The sequence below is a fragment of the Nycticebus coucang genome, chromosome 5, assembly GCF_027406575.1.
Source record: "Nycticebus coucang isolate mNycCou1 chromosome 5, mNycCou1.pri, whole genome shotgun sequence".
Classification (NCBI taxonomy): domain Eukaryota; kingdom Metazoa; phylum Chordata; class Mammalia; order Primates; family Lorisidae; genus Nycticebus; species Nycticebus coucang.
This window is the reverse complement of record NC_069784.1, coordinates 31,832,918-31,850,219: the sequence shown is the minus strand read 5'-3', so window position 1 is coordinate 31,850,219 and position 17,302 is coordinate 31,832,918. Positions and strand designations below refer to the sequence as shown.

The 17,302-nt window shown below is 38.7% G+C and overlaps 1 protein-coding gene across 3 annotated transcripts in view; it reads left to right on the top strand.

Annotated features, from left to right (window-relative positions):
* Nucleotides 1-211: 211 nt before the first annotated feature.
* DPH5 (diphthamide biosynthesis 5) overlaps nt 212-17,302 on the top strand; it is a 40,676-nt gene continuing 23,585 nt past the window's right edge. Inside the window, exons 1-3 of one of the 3 annotated variants that reach the window (XM_053592336.1) lie at nt 212-262; nt 1,031-1,190; nt 9,061-9,185. In XM_053592336.1, the coding sequence (XP_053448311.1) occupies nt 1,056-1,190; nt 9,061-9,185 (260 nt within the window). In that variant the 5' untranslated portion in view covers nt 212-262; nt 1,031-1,055. The other 2 variants (XM_053592334.1, XM_053592335.1) reach the window with 2 other exon arrangements.

Here is a 17,302-nt window from a genome sequence, read left to right as displayed (position 1 = left end):
ATTTAACCAACCACTTCAGTACGAATTCCCTCTGTGGAAGCACTTGAGAGGTCTGAAATCCCTGAAAAGGTCACTTCTTTGGGTACAGGAAGGTCTGGGATTCCCAAAACTGAGGCAGACCCTTGGGGGCATTCCGGCCAGAGGTCCTGGGGACAAACCCGAGTCACGCTCTGCTGGGAAATCAGAATTACACGCACCGCCGGACTGCTAACCTGACGCTCTGCCAGGGAGGGACCAGGTTAAATTTACAGCAGGAAGAGAGGTGGGGATTAAAAATCCGTGCATTTGGGAAACCCGGGGCAAATGAGGAAAGTCCCTCCCACCTGCCACTCCTCCTGGTGTCGTGGGGAGCAGAGGCGCAGGGCCAGCCTTCGGGACCGACTCTTCCCGACGGCGGGACCGTCGGCTCCGGCACCTCCCGTGCTGAGAGCCACTGCACTTACTCGGGCCCAGCACGGGGTGTTTAAACACTGGTCAGGGGGATGGTGGGCGCGCTGGTCCTTTCCCCGAGGCCATGGAGGGGGCGCTCGACTGATTCGTCCCGGCCGACTGACCTTCCACCTCCTAGCCCAAGCGGCCCACAGGCCGTTATGGACGGAGTCGGCATCAGGCGTCCCCCGACGCCGGAGCCGGCTCGCCCACTCCTCCAGTTAGTTGTAAAGAGCCGTAAACGCGCCGCGTTTTACGACACCGTAGATGAGGCTGGCGGCGTGCGTTACTGCTCAGCGTGGATCCGGCTCTTTGGGACCTGCTTTTGCGGGCGGGAAGGCGGCAGATAGGCATTTGGGAAGGACTGGGGCCAGCTACAATTCTCTCGGCGGGTAATTGTTGCTACTAGGTTTGCGTAACGTGGGACAAAAGCGAAGGGTTGTTTAAAACACTGATTGCAATTCTTAAGCATCACGTAAAGTTCCCAGACTCTTTGCCTTTCCTGGTGTGCTACTTTGGTTTTCATCTTCGTATTAATCACTAGATTCTAGGTATCCGAGGCGTAGCTGACATTGTTTCTCTCATTCACTTCGTCCTGCAGTCTCCTTTCCCCCGTGGAATTTGAAATGCTTTACCTCATCGGCTTGGGCCTGGGAGATGCCAAGGACATCACAGTCAAAGGCCTGGAAGTTGTAAGACGCTGCAATCGAGTGTATCTGGAAGCCTACACCTCAGTCCTGACTGTAGGCAAGGAAGCCTTGGTAGGTGCCTGAGGTTCCCTAGCCTCCTGGGAAGAAAGCTACCTAATTTTGGTTTTCATACACTAAGCTGTACAGAATTTTGTGGTCTGCTTGTTAAACCCTTTAAACCACATCACCTGTTCGTTAAGGATCTGAGGAGTAGGAGAATGGAAACCCTACATCAATCAAGTGACTTGGAAAATGAAATGGTGCTTTGCCCTACTTTACAAGTCTAATTTTGCAGCTTTCTCCAGCATGTAGGGACGTTATTTTACACTCTTGGGGATAGTTATCAAAATCCCTTATTTCATGAGCTAGCCAAGAAACCCTTTCCTTGTTGAGTGCTAATGAACTGACCCAGCTTTAATGAGTTAGTTATATATTCACAAGCTAAGCTGAAATCTTCCCCCTTTGAAGTATTTCCCTAGGGAATGGTCATTGCCTTTCTGTCTGTATCATATCCAGAGAGCTCTTGCCTTTAGATAGACATCCAAAATCAGGCTTATAATCACACACTTGTATATATTGAATGAGCCTGGCACTAAGTAACCACGGGGGTTGTTAGTATGTTATACATTTAGCTGGCCCTCATAAGTGTTCAGTAAATTTTGGAAGGGTTAAATTCAGGTTCATCATCAAACTCCAAGTAGAATATAGATTAAGCTTGAAAGATTAATGGATGGACTATGGGAGGAAGGAGTAGATTTTTAGAATCATCTTTGTCATGTGTTTAAAACAAAAATGTGACTTTAAGATTTTTAGGTCTTCTGTTCTCTTAAGATTCATAGTCCAGAAAATTCTGCAGTTCTCAGTGAATCTTGAGGAAGAAGTTAAGGAGTGCTACTTGAATTGGCCATTCATTGAAATAAAAGTTGTGTCTAATGACATGCTTTGATTTGGCTTACATTTTCGTCGCTCTCAGGATGGACCAATAATATCTAACCTCAAAATGATGGAAATATGCCTCTCTACTGAGTGATTATGGAAAATGGAATGGACTTTGAATTATCTAAGAGAATAGAGGCACTTAAAAAACCAGCAGTTTTATAGAATAAAGTCTCAGAGCCTGGCACCGAGGAAACTAAGACCTACTTTTATTCTGGTCTTGTTACTTGTTAATGTCACCTTGGTTTGATTCCTTACTCTGCAAAATGGGCACCTATTTTGTAGAGTTTTAGCATAGTACTTGGCACAAAAGTGTTCAGAAACAATAGTTGTCAACAAGCACATTTTCAAACTCTGAATTTCAGTTTCTTCATTTGTCAATGAAGATAACCAATTGGAGGGGTGTGTAGGATTTTGTTAAGGTGATGTGTGTGAAAGTGCTTTATAAATTTTAAGTGCTAGCTGAATATTAATTTTGGTTGCTATGTTTTTTTAAAGTATTTTTTCCCAAAACATACTTACAGGGTTATTACTTATATAGTAAATATTTGGGGCTGAGCCCACATCCGCCTATAGGTAAATTATGTGTACTTTTTTAAGGTGCTAGAATACCTATTCCTCTGTGATAAGTTTTATAGAACATTTATTATGTATTGTTTTAAATGCTCCATACATTGATTAGCTTATTAATCAATAATTGCTGTTTACATTTTACAGGCACAGAAAAGTTAAGAAACTTTTTCATGGTCATACAGGTAGCTAGTGATAGAGCCCCAGGAGGTGAACCAAAGCAGCCCTGAATTGAGATTTGCCATTCTTCACCTTTGTACTGTACTGTGTCTGTGTTCTTAAGGATACACACAGTCTGATCTCAGTAACTACAGGTAACTATTATACAGTGAAAAAAATAAGAAAATTCTTTTGCCTACTCTGAACATGTTCTTTTTCAATAATCAAACAAATAATGGCTCGGCGCCCATAGCTCAGCAGTTAGGGCGCCAGCTACATACACCAAGGCTGGCAGGTCTGAACCCGGCCCAAGGTGCCAAAGAACAATGACAACTCCAACAAAAAAATAGCTGGGCATTGTGGCGGGCACCTGTAGTCCCAGCTATTTGGGAGCTGAGGCAAGAGAATCGCTTAAGCCCAAGAATTTGAGGTTGCTGTGAGCTGTGACGCCACGGTCCTCTACCAAGGGCGACATAGTGAGACTCTGTCTCAAAAAAAAAAAAACTTCATAAAAGGCACACATGAGTGTTGTTAAATCTGAAATTTATCTGCTGTTACACTGAAAGCTGTTGTTTCCAAATTGCCAAGTTGATAGTATTATTTATATATTCTCTATTCAAAAGTTAATTTGAAAACAGTGAATCTAAGAAGCCATTTTAGTTTTGGTGTATGTACTTTGAATTTCTTAAGCCACTTTCTGTGGGCACATTGTGGCCTTTCATGCCTATTAGGTAAAATGCAGCTGTGTTCATTGTACAGAGAAGCATAAGCAATAGACTTTGTAAGTGATTCATGATTCATCTGCGTTATATCCAGAAGAACTTAAATAATAATGGAAGATTTAGGTTAAGAATTCATAACAGCAGTGGAAGGCAAAAACTATAAAATTATACGTCTAAAGAGAACCTAGAGGATCTTATGTAAACCAACACCCTAGCTTTTGCTAAATAAGCCATAGAAGCTGTCTCAAATATTAAATAATTACTAATTGTTATTATGAGAATACATGTGAGAGAAGGTTATTTCCAGCGGTGGTGGTCAGTGACCACTGTGGACTTGATGGAATTTGAGTTATGTTTTAAAATAGTGAATCCCAGTTTTTTTTGTTTAATTTTCTTTTTTTTAAATTTCATGATTCAAATAGAAAATGGTGATATTTGTGTAGTCCTTTAGGGTAAGTAGGGGAAGAGTGAATCTCAGGTTTTTTTGTTTAATTTTCTTTTTTTTCATGATTCAAATGGAAAATGGTAATATTTGTGTAGTCCTTTAGGGTAAGTAGAAGAAACTGTTCATAGCCAGAGGAGACTAACTGCCGGGCTCCAGCTATCTGCAGAAAGCAGAGGAGATCATTAAACTGCATATCTACAGCCCATTTGTACCACATGTGAAACCATCCAACCTACCAATGTTCTGTGACCTCGAGCAGTCGTTTAACTTTTCTGTGCTCTGTTTGTCATCTGTAACATGGGAGAACACGGGAGACTGAGGAGAAGAGTAAATGAATTCACATACATAAAGATCTTAAAATAGAGCTTGACCACAGAGTAAGCCCAGTGTAGGTGTGGTAGTACAAATGTTGTTACAGGTTAAGTTTGGTAAGGGGAAGAGAAAGACCCTGCCATCTTGAAGGAGAGCTAATTGCATCAAAAGCCTGGAGGGGAAAGCACAGACATTTGCTGTACTTGTTACTGGGCTTCACTGAAATAACTTTTTCATTTCTCCCGGTGTATCTGTTCCCTCGTTTCTTCCTAACTTATGTCACCTGGATTCCAGCTCCCTCTATTACCTTGTCTTCTGTTCATCTGCTGTGGATTGAGATGAGGAAACAGATGAGAGAACAGGGAAAGACTTCACATGGAGAAAAATGAGGCCATCAGCTGTGACCTTTATTAACTTCTCATCTGCCCTTACCGTAAATCTGAATGTGTCTTCCCTCCAGTCTTAGAAAATGACTTGTAATAATGAGGTTCTCTTCCCACTCCAGACATTTTGGTATCTCCACCTAGACATGTTTTGTAAAACCCTTCCTACTACCTTACTTAGAAACTTTACTCCCATCAATTATTTTCTCTTCTTTGTGTTTAACTTGTATTAGTGTCCTCCTCTCGTCCTGAGCCGTATTTAAACATTGTCCATGCTGAAAATTATCTTCTAATTTCTTTCCATTATTTTTCTTTATCCGGACCTTTTTGAGGATGGATGCCTTTATTGTTTTTCCACTTCCACTCAGATCTCAGACCCCTGTAGACTAACTTCTAGTCCTTGAGAATATTTCTCTATTTTTTGAACATTTTTTTTCTAGCCCAGAACTTTGGATAATAGTTTCAAATTCTTACCTGTTTTGCCTCTTTTGATGTGATTTTAATCATTCCTTGAAACTGACTTTCAAGCCATGACTCCCTTTGTTTTACTAAGATTTGTCCTCTCATTTGTTTCCATATACTTCTTTGAGCTTCCACTCTTTTGCTTTTTGACTAGGTAATCCATTAAATAGTTTGAAATTTAGAAGGTACTAAAAGATACACATCAAAAGATATCTATTCCAATTTTCTTCCTGGACACAGTCCTTACTAATTTCATGTATATATAGGGCGGCGCCTGTGGCTCAAGGGGGTAGGGCACCGGCCCCATATGCCGGAAGTGGCGGGTTCAAACCCAGCCCCGGACAAAAACTGCCAAACTAATTTCATGTATATCTTTTCAGAAATACCTGAAAATAATTTTAATTTTACCTTGTCTTCTATATAGAAAAACTGCCAACTTAAAGCAAGAATGATTTTTCTTTTTTTTTGAGACAGGGTCTTGCTGGAGTATAGTGGTATCACAGCTTACTGCCTCCTCAAACTCCTGGGCTCAAGTGTTCCTCCTGCCTCTCATCCTCTTGCTTCAAGTTCCTTAGTCACTGGGACTGCAGGTGTGTGCCACCACATCCAGCCGATTTTTCTTATTTGTTATAGAGATGGAGGTCTCATTGTGTTGCTCAGGCTGGTCTCGAACTCCTGACTGCAAGCAGTCCTTCTACCTTGTCCTCCCAAGTGCTGGGATTACAGGTGTGAACCACTGTGCCCACCTAAGAATTTTGCCTTCGTTTTTAATGAATGGAGATGATGAGGGCTGAGATTGTACAAAACCAGCTAATCGGTCATTGAATATACATGTATATAATGTAAATTTAAAATCATGTATTAAATGGTGCTGCTTGTTTTTTATTTTCTTTCCCTGATTTGTGACTAGGCTGGATGTTCCTATAGTGCTTATGATGTGGTAGTTAATTTCCCACTACATACTAGGCTCTACAAAAGCAGGGTCTGTGGGTGTCTTAGTCATCTTTGTCTCCCAGTATCGAGGGGGAGGATGTGTGTAAGAAATATTTTTATGGTGAGTGAGTGAAGAAATCAGTGGGTAAACTTAAAAAGAATGTAATACAGGCAGTCCCAGGTTATGAACGAGATAGGTTCTGTGGGTTCTTCAGTTGTGTGTATGTAAGTTGGAACAAGTGCATTGACCTGTTACGTGTAATAGCATCCATTGGTAAGTGTAAGTAGGATGGCGGTCGTATGTCTGTAGCTTGGGGACTTACTGTAATAGCTGCCATTCCTCAGCGCAAGTTGGATATAAGTTGGATGTTTGTATCTCAGGGACTCTTGTACCAGTCTTGTATTGCTTTTCCTGTTTCTTTCCTTTTTAAAATACTGTTACTTTCTTTCTTTTTTTTTTTTTTTTTTTTGTAGAGACAAGAGTCTTACTTTATGGCCCTCGGTAGAGTGCCGTGGCCTCACACAGCTCACAGCAACCTCCAACTCCTGGGCTTAAGCGAGTCTCTTGGCTCAGCCTTCTGAGTAGCTGGGACTACAGGCGCCCGCCACAACGCCCAGCTATTTTTTTGGTTGCAGTTTGGCCGGGGCCAAGTTTGAACCCACCGCCACCCTCGGTATATGGGGCCACAGGCACCGCCCAATACTGTTATTTTCTAGAGGATCAACTGTTTGAATATGTTGGGGGATGTGTGCGTAAACATTGTGTTTTCTAGAAAATGAAAGATATCTTAGGGTACGTGGTGAGTACAGAGTGATGCATGATGAAAGTCTTGACGAGAGAATGGGTTCTTTTGTTGTTGTTAAATTGTTAATAAAGTATAGGTTAGGATTACTGCTAGCATTAAACTAGTAGCATGTAACTTCTTGGTCTTTTTTAAGGAATGATAGAAGTTCAGAAAAGGCCATCATTTCCTTCAGTTTCCAGTAATCATTTATGTGTTCTCTTAGATATGTAAATATAAATGTTCTGCCACAAGTAAGTTTTCCTGGATTCATAAAATCAAAGTAAAGCATAGAAATTAGTGATTAAGAAAAAAGTACATGGTAAAAGTGAAAATTAAGAGAGCATTTTTCATCTATAAAAATATTGTCCTTGGGGACTGCTGGAACATTTTTCTTAAGATATGCAGACCAAAGGAAGGGATCTTTTTTCACATTTTAGGAACAGATTTTATTTAACACATTAGCTGCTATGTGAGTTGTACTTAACTCACACTAGTTTTGAGCCCACGAAGCATGTAGACTTGGTGGATAGACGAGAAGGTCCATAGCTTGCCTGTGCACTGGGAAACCTCTGCTCACTATTTCCACTGCCAGTCAGCGCATCTCCCCCACCACCTGTGTGAGGAATTAAGTTATAAGAATTGCTGTACTGTACGAGTATCTGTTACTCGATACCGTTTGTCCAGTGGTACCAGCGTTCCAGCTAGCCTGCCCAAGTGCACGACATGTGCTGGACTGTGTTTTGCAATTACCATGGTGCCCAATGGTACGTTTCCCCCTGAATGTTTGCCTGGTGGCTGTTTGAATGAAATCGATGTGATAGTATGCAGGTGATGTCATATTGTTGCACAGACTTAGGTAGAATGATTCAGAGGTTATCATCTAAGACCACCCAAGGTCCGCTCCAGACACAAGTATTTATGGAATGACAAATCTCTCTGCTTAGAAACAAACTCAGTAAGTATATTATGAGTCACATAACAATTCATGTGGTGTTCAGAGTAAAAACTGATTCTAGTGCTGCATGAGTTGTATATAACTCACAGAAAACAAAAAATAACAAATTTTTCATTTAGTTAGAAAGGATCATTGTTTTTGACGTTTTTATTCTATTTTCATACTAAGCACCATGGCAACAAGGACTTTTTTTCCTCTAGCGTGGCAGTCAACATGTTAAGTATTCGGAGATATTTATTGGAGTTAGAACTGTAGCATTTATCTTTGGATGCTTAATCATTTGTTCATACTCAGTTGTTTGACAAATGGTATTGAGTACCAGATACTCTTACAGCACAGCAGTTTTTGTTTTTTTTTTTGGTTTTTGGCCAGGGCTGGATTTGAACCCGCCACCTCTGGCATATGGGACCGGCGCCCTACTCCTTGAGCCACAGGCGCCACCCTGTACAGCAGTTCTTATAACTTAATTCCTCCCACAAACTTCTCAGTATGTAAAAAACAGTGTTTATCTATCCATCCACTGTTACTCCACTTGAATTACATTTTACCCCACAGGAAATCAGTTAGAAGATTCGTGATCTTGCATAATGGCCTGTAACTACTGCCACGTGACCACCAGCTCACTGGCTCACTCTGTGCTGGAGTTGTTGTGTAAAGTGGAACTGCAGGGGATTGATTCACAAAGCTGTTTATATGGAAACTTCCTATAGATTTAGGAGTCAATTCTTTCCCTAGCAACTCTGCCTTTTTAGCAGTGACTAGGGAATACAGTTTTTAATTAGTCTTTTCCTCATTTTTGTAGGAACGTTCACTTCTGTAAATAGCTAAATCTTAATTTTCTATTATTTCTCCTTGGTGTTACCTTTTATTTTAGCTGAGATACCATACATTTTCCCACAATTTAATAAAACCTAAACTACCATTTTGTAAAATAATTATTATTCAATATATTTATTTTATATTACACATATGTTTCTGAAGTGAGGTTCATGCAGACATTTTCTCTGTTCATCCTCCTGTGTTCTGTCTGGTCCGTTAGAACCAAATTTAGATATATATTTAAAATGCAAAAAGCCTCAGATGATAAGAGGTCGGCCTCCTTTGGGATATTAAAATAGCCCCAAAGCCAGAGTTTAATTGCAACATGATGTGGAGTGCTAGTATTGAATGATCTGTGTTTGGATCGTTGCCAGGATTTGTTCCAGACAAAGCTTGTTACCTATGTGGGTTGATACGGTCACCTGCTTTCTCTCATTTTGATACTGGGTTTAAATCTGTAGGAAGAGTTTTACGGAAGAAAGTTGATCCTTGCTGATAGAGAAGAAGTGGAACAAGAAGCAGACGATATTTTAAAGGATGCTGATACCAGTGATGTTGCCTTCCTTGTAGTTGGTGATCCATTTGGGTAAGTCAAAGCAGATATTTTGAGTTTTTAATTCATTTACTTTTTTAAGTAAGAATTATTCTATTACATTTAAAACTTTTACCTGCGAGGTCCTGATGAGAGACTGTCTAAAATTTCACAGTTTAAACTTTCATTACTTTCGAGATTCATGAAGAAAATTTGTTTGGTAAATGTATCATCATAGGTATCACAGCATCATGAAATGTCAACTATAACATTTGCGTCATTGCTTCTGCTGTTTTCTGAGAAGGTCATGTAGGGTTGCAAATGCCTGAACTAGTATATCATTATTAAATATCTCATGTCATCACAAGTCATGCCTGCCATTTGCTGCAGATAATTACAAGCTTCTTTGGCTTCCTTTCTCCTAGGCTTTTTCCTCCCTATTTTTTAATCATTTAATGTTTGACAGTACTGCTGTCACTTTACTTGCCCTGGATTTATCGTTTACCAAGCCTTTGATTTCAATTTCTCATATCCATCAGGAGGTCTGTTCTTTCTCATTACAAAGAAGATGGGCATCTCCTTGCCTAGTCAAGCATCATCAATCTCTAATGTCAGGCCAAACAGAATAGTTCTTTGTCTACAGCTGGTGACCCAAGATTTATGTCACAGATTTAAGGAACATAAGGACAATTAAATCACTATGAGCCTACCACCAAGAATGTTTTTCAAAAGAGAATGGAGTTACATGTGCATGTGTCTGTCAAAAAGAAAGTAATTTATGTCAATTTGTATCAATATGAGGTGCCACAGATTGTGTATCTTTATTATATTGGATTGCAAATGACAGAGAGTAATTATACATTTAAAAATATATTAATAGTTTGTTTTAGCCTTTGACATTGTTTCCTGTAAACTTAAGGCTTCCTTGAAATTAGCTGCACCTATCTTCTTCTTTATAATAGCCATAGAATAGTAAAATGAAATAAGGATAGTGAGAAGTCCTATATGGAAAATGTCTTGTAAGTCTTGTAGGATTTTCTCATGAAAACTATGACTCCTACTGCACAAAGCTCACGATTTCTACAGTGAAACTTCCCCTAATCAAATTTCTCAACTTGATGATACTGCTATTCTTACAGTCAGTTAGATGAGCAATCTCAGAGCCACAGACTATGTCTAATAAATCATGAAAGTGCTGTTCAAAGTAAGGTCTATGGACTGGTGCTAACCCACAAACTGTTACCAGGGTGAGGTAAATACAGAGATTGAGTAGATTGAGTTAGCATTTAAAAACTTTTGTGTCTCTACAAAAATAAATTTTATGTCTAGTGAATCTAAATATAAAAATCGGGGCCTTGTACTTTGTATTATTTTATATTTTATTTTCTACTATAGTCACACATCACTTAACAAAGGGGATACTCTGAGAAATGCATTGGTGGGCAGTCTTGTCATTGTGTGAACATTACAAAATGTACTTACACAAACTGAGATGGTATTACAGCCTACAACACACCTAGGGTATGTGGTATAGCCTATAACTCGTAGTCCAAAAACTTGGCATCTGTAACACAATGGAAGGTGTGTATCTCAGCATAGAAAAGGAACAGTAATAATAATGATATTATAAGCTTACAGAACTGCCCTATACGCATGGTCTCTCCTTGACCAAAATGTCATTATATAGCACATGACTGTAGTTCATTTTTATTGCATTTACAAAGCTATTATCCTGTGACACTTTACACCCTAAAAAAATAATGTTCTTTCACTGTAGTTAGTTTGCAAAGTACTGCCATTGACTTTTGTTTTAGCAACTTTATCGTGCCCTTTTATTCCTTTCAGTCTGGTTTCCACCATTCTGCCTAATCCAAGCTCACGATATGACCACAATTTGGACGCTTCACCTGGTCTCATACATGAGAAGTTTATTAGTTCCATGATTAGCCAGATATTAAAAATACCACTCAACTTACCTTTTTACTACAATGTTCTGCCATTGTTGTACTAAAGCCCACATCAGGCCAATCAGTTTGCCCTTCCCTAAATTTTTTTTTTGTTTTTTGAGACAGAGTCTCACTTTGTTGCCCTGGGTAGAGTGCTGTGGTGTCATAGCTCACAGCAACCTCAAACTCTTGGGCTCAAGCAATCCTCTTGCCTCAGCCTCCCAAGTAGCTGGGACTACAGGTACCTGCCACAACTCTCAGCTATTTTTTAGAGATGGGGTCTCATTCTTGCTCAGGCTGGTCTCACACTCCTAAGCTCAGGCAGTCTATCAGCCTCAGTCTCCCAGAGCACCAGGATTACAGGTGTGAGCCACTGCACCCAGCCTCCCTTCCCGAATCTTCAGGATTCTCACCTTCCTTTGTTCAAACGGCTTCCTTCATCTCTGATGCCCTTTGACCTATCTCTATCAGAAGCCTTCCAACTTTTCGAAACTAAGATCAGATTTCACATTGTCCATGATGTGTTCCCTAATTATCCCAATGTGAAGTTACATCTCTACTTACCGCTGAAATGTGTCATCTGTGCTGTTTTCATATAGTACCTTACAACATATTTTTTATAACTGCGTACATCTTACTTTTCCTTTAGATTTTTAGGCTATTCTTCACATTTTCTCTCCATAGCTTTCTTCATAATACTTGATATACTGTACACACTAGTTTAATATTCATTGAAGGAGTGTCTGGATTTCTTGTCTAAAGTCAACAAAGACAGACAGACCAGGCGTATCTTGAACTGACATTTATCTGTTTGGTAATAGCTTTTGAACACTGTCTTGTGGGAATTTCTATATGCTGGATGATAAAAGACATGGTTTTATACTTTAGTGGGAAGGCCAACAGTAATAAAAAAAATCTTTATTTTGATAAGGCTGTAAAGGAATTAGAAAAAGGAAATAACAGGTAGAGACTTCTTTTTGCACCATCATATGGGAAAGCTTTTCTGTGGGGCTGGTGTGTAAGCAGGCATTTGGACAATGAAGAGATATAGGAGAGGGGAAGAACATTCTAAGCAGAAGGAAGATCAGGAGTGTGTTCAAGGAACTGAAAGGCCAAGTGGTCAGAGCTAAGTAAGTGAGAGAGAAAAGGAGAGAAGGTATTACAGAGGTAGGGAGGAGCCAGACCATGTAAGGCCTTAGATGGACTGGACATTTTGTTTGAAATACAGTGGTAAACCTTTGGAGGAGTTGAAGTTAGGAAAACTCACAGTCAGATTAACATTATTAAAAACTCACTCTCACTGCTTGGGTGAATGGATTTTATGGAGGTAAGAGTGTCCCTAGTGGAAGAGAGAAAAGGAGAGTCTGGAACATTTAGAAGGAACAGTGCTGGGATGGATGTGGTAGATGAGATGAGGAAAAGTAAAGAAGTAAATCTAACTTGCCAGTTTCTAGTTTTATAACTGAGTAGTTGGTGCCACTTGAAAACCAGCAGAGAATAGAATTTGAGGAAACCAGAATTGGTTCTAGAAATGTGTTGAGTTTGAGATGGCAGGAACGTGATTAGATTGCTCCTGGAGCTCAGGAAGGGGTGTCCTGAAGATGTGGCTTCTAAGTCATCAGTATGGGGATGGTATTTAAAAGCAAGAGATGGATAAAGTCACCTTAGGAGAGGAGAACAGGAAGAGAAGAGGACCTACGAAGCTCTGACCTCTCACGGTCTGTCTAGAGCTAGAGGAGGAGGAAAAGCCAAGAGTATGTTGTCCCAGAAGCCAAGCAAAGAGGCCTTTTCAAAAGGGAAAGAGTGCCCAAGTGAAGTACTGTGAGTGTGAGGATAAGGTGAGGATAGAAAGTGTACTTGAATTTAAAGGCACCATGTTTGGTGTTCCTCGGTGGTGGCTTTATGGAGGAGTTGGTATGTGAGCTGGGTCTGGGTAGGGTTTAACAGGTGGGTATTATGGGGTGGGCCAGGGGGAAGATAGAAGAGAGAATTCCATGTAAATAAAAAAACTGAGGATCAGAGAGTCTTGATCAGTTACTGCTCTGCTCAGAAACCTTCAGTGACCTTTCATGGCCTTAAATCTTAGAGTCTTTCTACCTTTTCCTCCAGCTGTTCTTTGTGCCTGCTATGCTAGAACCAAATTATATAACTTTCCATTTCATAAGTATTTTGTGGTATACTTCCACCATATCCTTACTCATACTTTTTCTTTAAAACAGACTGTTTTTCCTGGTTTCTAATTAGTAGCATATAATTTTACTAATTATAAAATTAGGACCCAGCTTAGATTTTACTGTTAACTTTATTCAGAAGTAAGTGCTTTTTTTTTTTCTTTTTAAACTCCTTTGGTAGTTAATTTGCCCTCTCTTGGTGACTCATGTATAACCTTGTATTTATATTCAGGTTTAAGTAACATTTACTGCACTTTAGTTATTTTTTCTTTACCTCTGGACTGCTATTGGTATGTATTAGTTAGAATTGGGGTGATGAATAATGTGTAATTTTAATTTGGCCTTGAAGATTTAGAGAATTTGAGTGAATTAAATAGAGAAACAAGGAAAGAAATACCAAATGAAACAAGGCACTGAAGTTCTTTCGTATGTGACGAAAATGTCCCTTGTTTAATTTTAAGCCCCTTTCTACTTACTTAAATGAGACATTAAATAAAAGGGAAGATTGTTCAGGATGCTTAAATTTCTTTTTTTTTCTTTAATTTTTAAAAAAGTGGTAAAATTCACATAACACAGAATTTTACATTTTAACCAATTTTCAATGGATAACTGAATGGCAGTAAGGACATTCATGTTGTTGTACAGCCATTGCCACTGTCCATCTCCAACAATCAGAAGTTCATGAAGAAGATAATTAAAGGTCATGGTACAGTAAGTTGATGTAGTTCCCATCTTTGCCATTTTATCCATGTTAAAGAAAAGAATGTGGAAATTAATTGCATAAAGAACATGAATGACTCTTAAAAATACTACATCAATAGATCTGACTCAGCATTGTGAGGGTTGATAGTCTCAAACATTCTATCCCTAACTTTCCCCCAAGGTGTATCAAATTCTTTCTGATGATAATTCCACTTTGTTATTCCATTCTGTATTTTAATATGCTTTTTAAACTATATATATTGTTAGAAATGAACACATAATTTTTATTCCTATGTTGTGTTCCTTTTCCTCAATAACATACACATACAAAAAAATGCCTTTTTTTAAAAACCTATGCCCTGATGTATGCCATTTGATTCCTTCTATATCATGTAATGTGTTTAAACAATGCTTGGTACCTAGAAATTGTCCAGTGAGTGTCAGCATTATTATCATTAGTCCACTTTTATCTCCAATATAAGTAAAGCCACTATGTGTAAATTAATGTATGTAATCTCTTTCCCCTTTTCCACTTCTTCATTCCCACATTGTAGATTGTTTCCTCTAGGGAGATCCTACAAAATAGGTTTTTGAGATCAAAAAAACAAAAGGTGTGGACATCCATGGACATATTCTAGCATAAAGCATTTTGTCAGATTATTCTTTGAAAGGATAGTACTAATTTATACTACTCCCAGTAGTTCATGAGAATATCACTTTCACTGTTTCATTGCAATCATTAGTGAATTTCCAGAACCATTAATATCTAAGCCAAATGCGATATTACATTTGCAAACTAATGTTATTATAAAAAAATTCAAAATAAAGCTACCTAATCTTATACATTTAAATGGACACCTTTATGTACTTTATTAGTTCCATTAATCAAAACATTTTTGGATCACCTTTTTTGCAATTGCCTTTAGAACAATTCTAAGTAATAAACACATTATTAAGGCAAATTACTACTATTTCTGGACATATGTATGTATACATGTAAACATATGATTTTAGTTTAGGCTACATGCCTAGAAACAGTAAATTTCTGGATAGGCATGTACATATGTGGTCATTTTAAATGAACTTGTGATAGAGATGTAATTTTAAACCAGTTTTTCTTTTTCCTTAACTATTTAAATACCTTACCAAGTAACCAATTCAGTTGTCGTTATTCTTAAAACAGTGAGAATCTGTTGAAAGTGATACGAAAAACATTCTTTATAATTGGCATTCATGTTATTTTTTTAAAGCTTACTCTAAATCGAATTAATGATTATTCATGCTAGTTTTTATTTTATGTGTGTGATTAGGAACAGACTTCCCTGGTGTGTACTTGTTAATCTGAGTCTTGACTGCCTCATGGGGTGAAAGCCCTTGATCTTCCTACTTGGTATGCCTTGGCCGTTGACAAGCTCTGCTTGTTTGTATGTAGTTTCTCAAACATGCAAATGTTGTTTTACCCAGTAGGGCCTGAAATTTTTATCAAGAGAGAGAAAAAGGCCTTGTGAAGTTACATTTCCTAGTATCCATGTTTATATACATTTTCTCTCTAGTCTAATCATAGAATTACAGTCACAAGATTTATTTCAAAACAGGAGAGGCAATAGGCCATATGTACACAAACACACACACACATTAATAGACACATACTAATCATACACAGTAACCAGCTGAAAAATGTCTGTTTAATAGATATAAAATCCAAGTAGGATTATATGCTGAAAGAGCAATAGGCTGTGAAAAGTTCTGTACAGTCATACTTTGTTTTCTTGCTCTCTACTTTATTATGCCTCACAGATTCTGCATTTTTTATATCAGAGGTCTGTGGCAACCTTGTGTTACTACACAACTGGCACACGTTACACAGCAAGCTGTCCGGGCCATTTTTCCAGCAGCATGTTTTCTTTTGTGTCTCTGTCATGTTTTGGTAATTCTTGCAACATTTCAAACATTTTAGACATTTTCCTTATCATATCTGCTCCAGTGATCTGTGATTAGTAATCTTTGATGTTACTATTGTATTAATAATTATTTTGGGGTGCCAAGAACTGAGGGGATGTAAGATGGTGAACTTAATTGATAAATGTTTGTGTTCTGACTGTTGCAACTGGCCATTGTATTGAAATTAGGCCAATTAATAAGCTTACAGTGATCTTGAGGTATTGTAATGGAAGAATTACACATCTCACTTCAAATCAAAATCTAAAAATGATTAAGCATAAGGAGAAACAAATGCTTTTGCCTACATAGGCTAAAAGCTCAGCCTCTTTTGCCAAATGATTAGTGAAGTTGTGAATGCAAAGGAGAAGTTCTTGAAGAGAATTAAAAGTGCTACACCAGTGAACACACAAATGATAAGAAAGCAGAATGGCCTTAAGCTAATACAGAGAAAGTTTTAGGGTATGGGTAGAAGATCAAACCAGCTACATCATTCCCTTAAGCTGAAGCCTAATCTAGAGCAAGGACTTAACTCTCTTTAATTCTGTGAAGGGTGAGGGACGTTAAGGAACCTGCAAAAGAAAAGTTTGAAGCTGCCCTCAGAATGGGAGAAGATATTTGCAGGTTATGTCTCTGACAAAGGTTTAATAACCAGAATCCACAGAGAACTCAAACGCATTAGCAAGAATAGAACAAGGGATCCCATCGCAGGCTGGGCAAGGGATTTGAAGAGAAACTTCTCTGAAGAAGACAGGCGCGCGGCCTTCAGACATACGAAAAAATGCTCATCATCTTTAATCATCAGAGAAATGCAAATCAAAACTACTTTGAGATACCATCTAACTCCAGTGAGACTAGCCTATATCACAAAATCCCAAAACCAGAGATGTTGGCGCGGAAGTGGAGAAAAGGGAACACTTTTGCACTGCTGGTGGGAATGCAAATTAATACATTCCTTTTGGAAAGAGATATGGAGAACACCTAAAAATAGATCTGCCATTCAATCCTGTAATCCCTGTACTGGGCATATACCCAGAAGACCAAAAAGCACATCATAACAAAGATATTTGTACCAGAATGTTTATTGCAGCTCAATTCATAATTGCTAAGTCATGGAAGAAGCCCAAGTGCCCATCGATCCACGAATGGATTAATAAATTGTGGTACATGTACACCATGGAATATTATGCAGCCTTAAAGAAAGATGGAGACTTTACCTCTTTCATGTTTACATGGATGGAGCTGGAACATCTTCTTCTTAGTAAAGTATCTCAAGAATGGAAGAAAAAGTACCCAATGTACTCAGCCCTACTATGAAACTAATTTAGGGTTTTCACATGAAAGCTATAACCCAGTTACAACCTAATAGGGGGAAGGGGGAAAGGGAGGGGAGGGTGGGGGGAGGTGGGTAAGA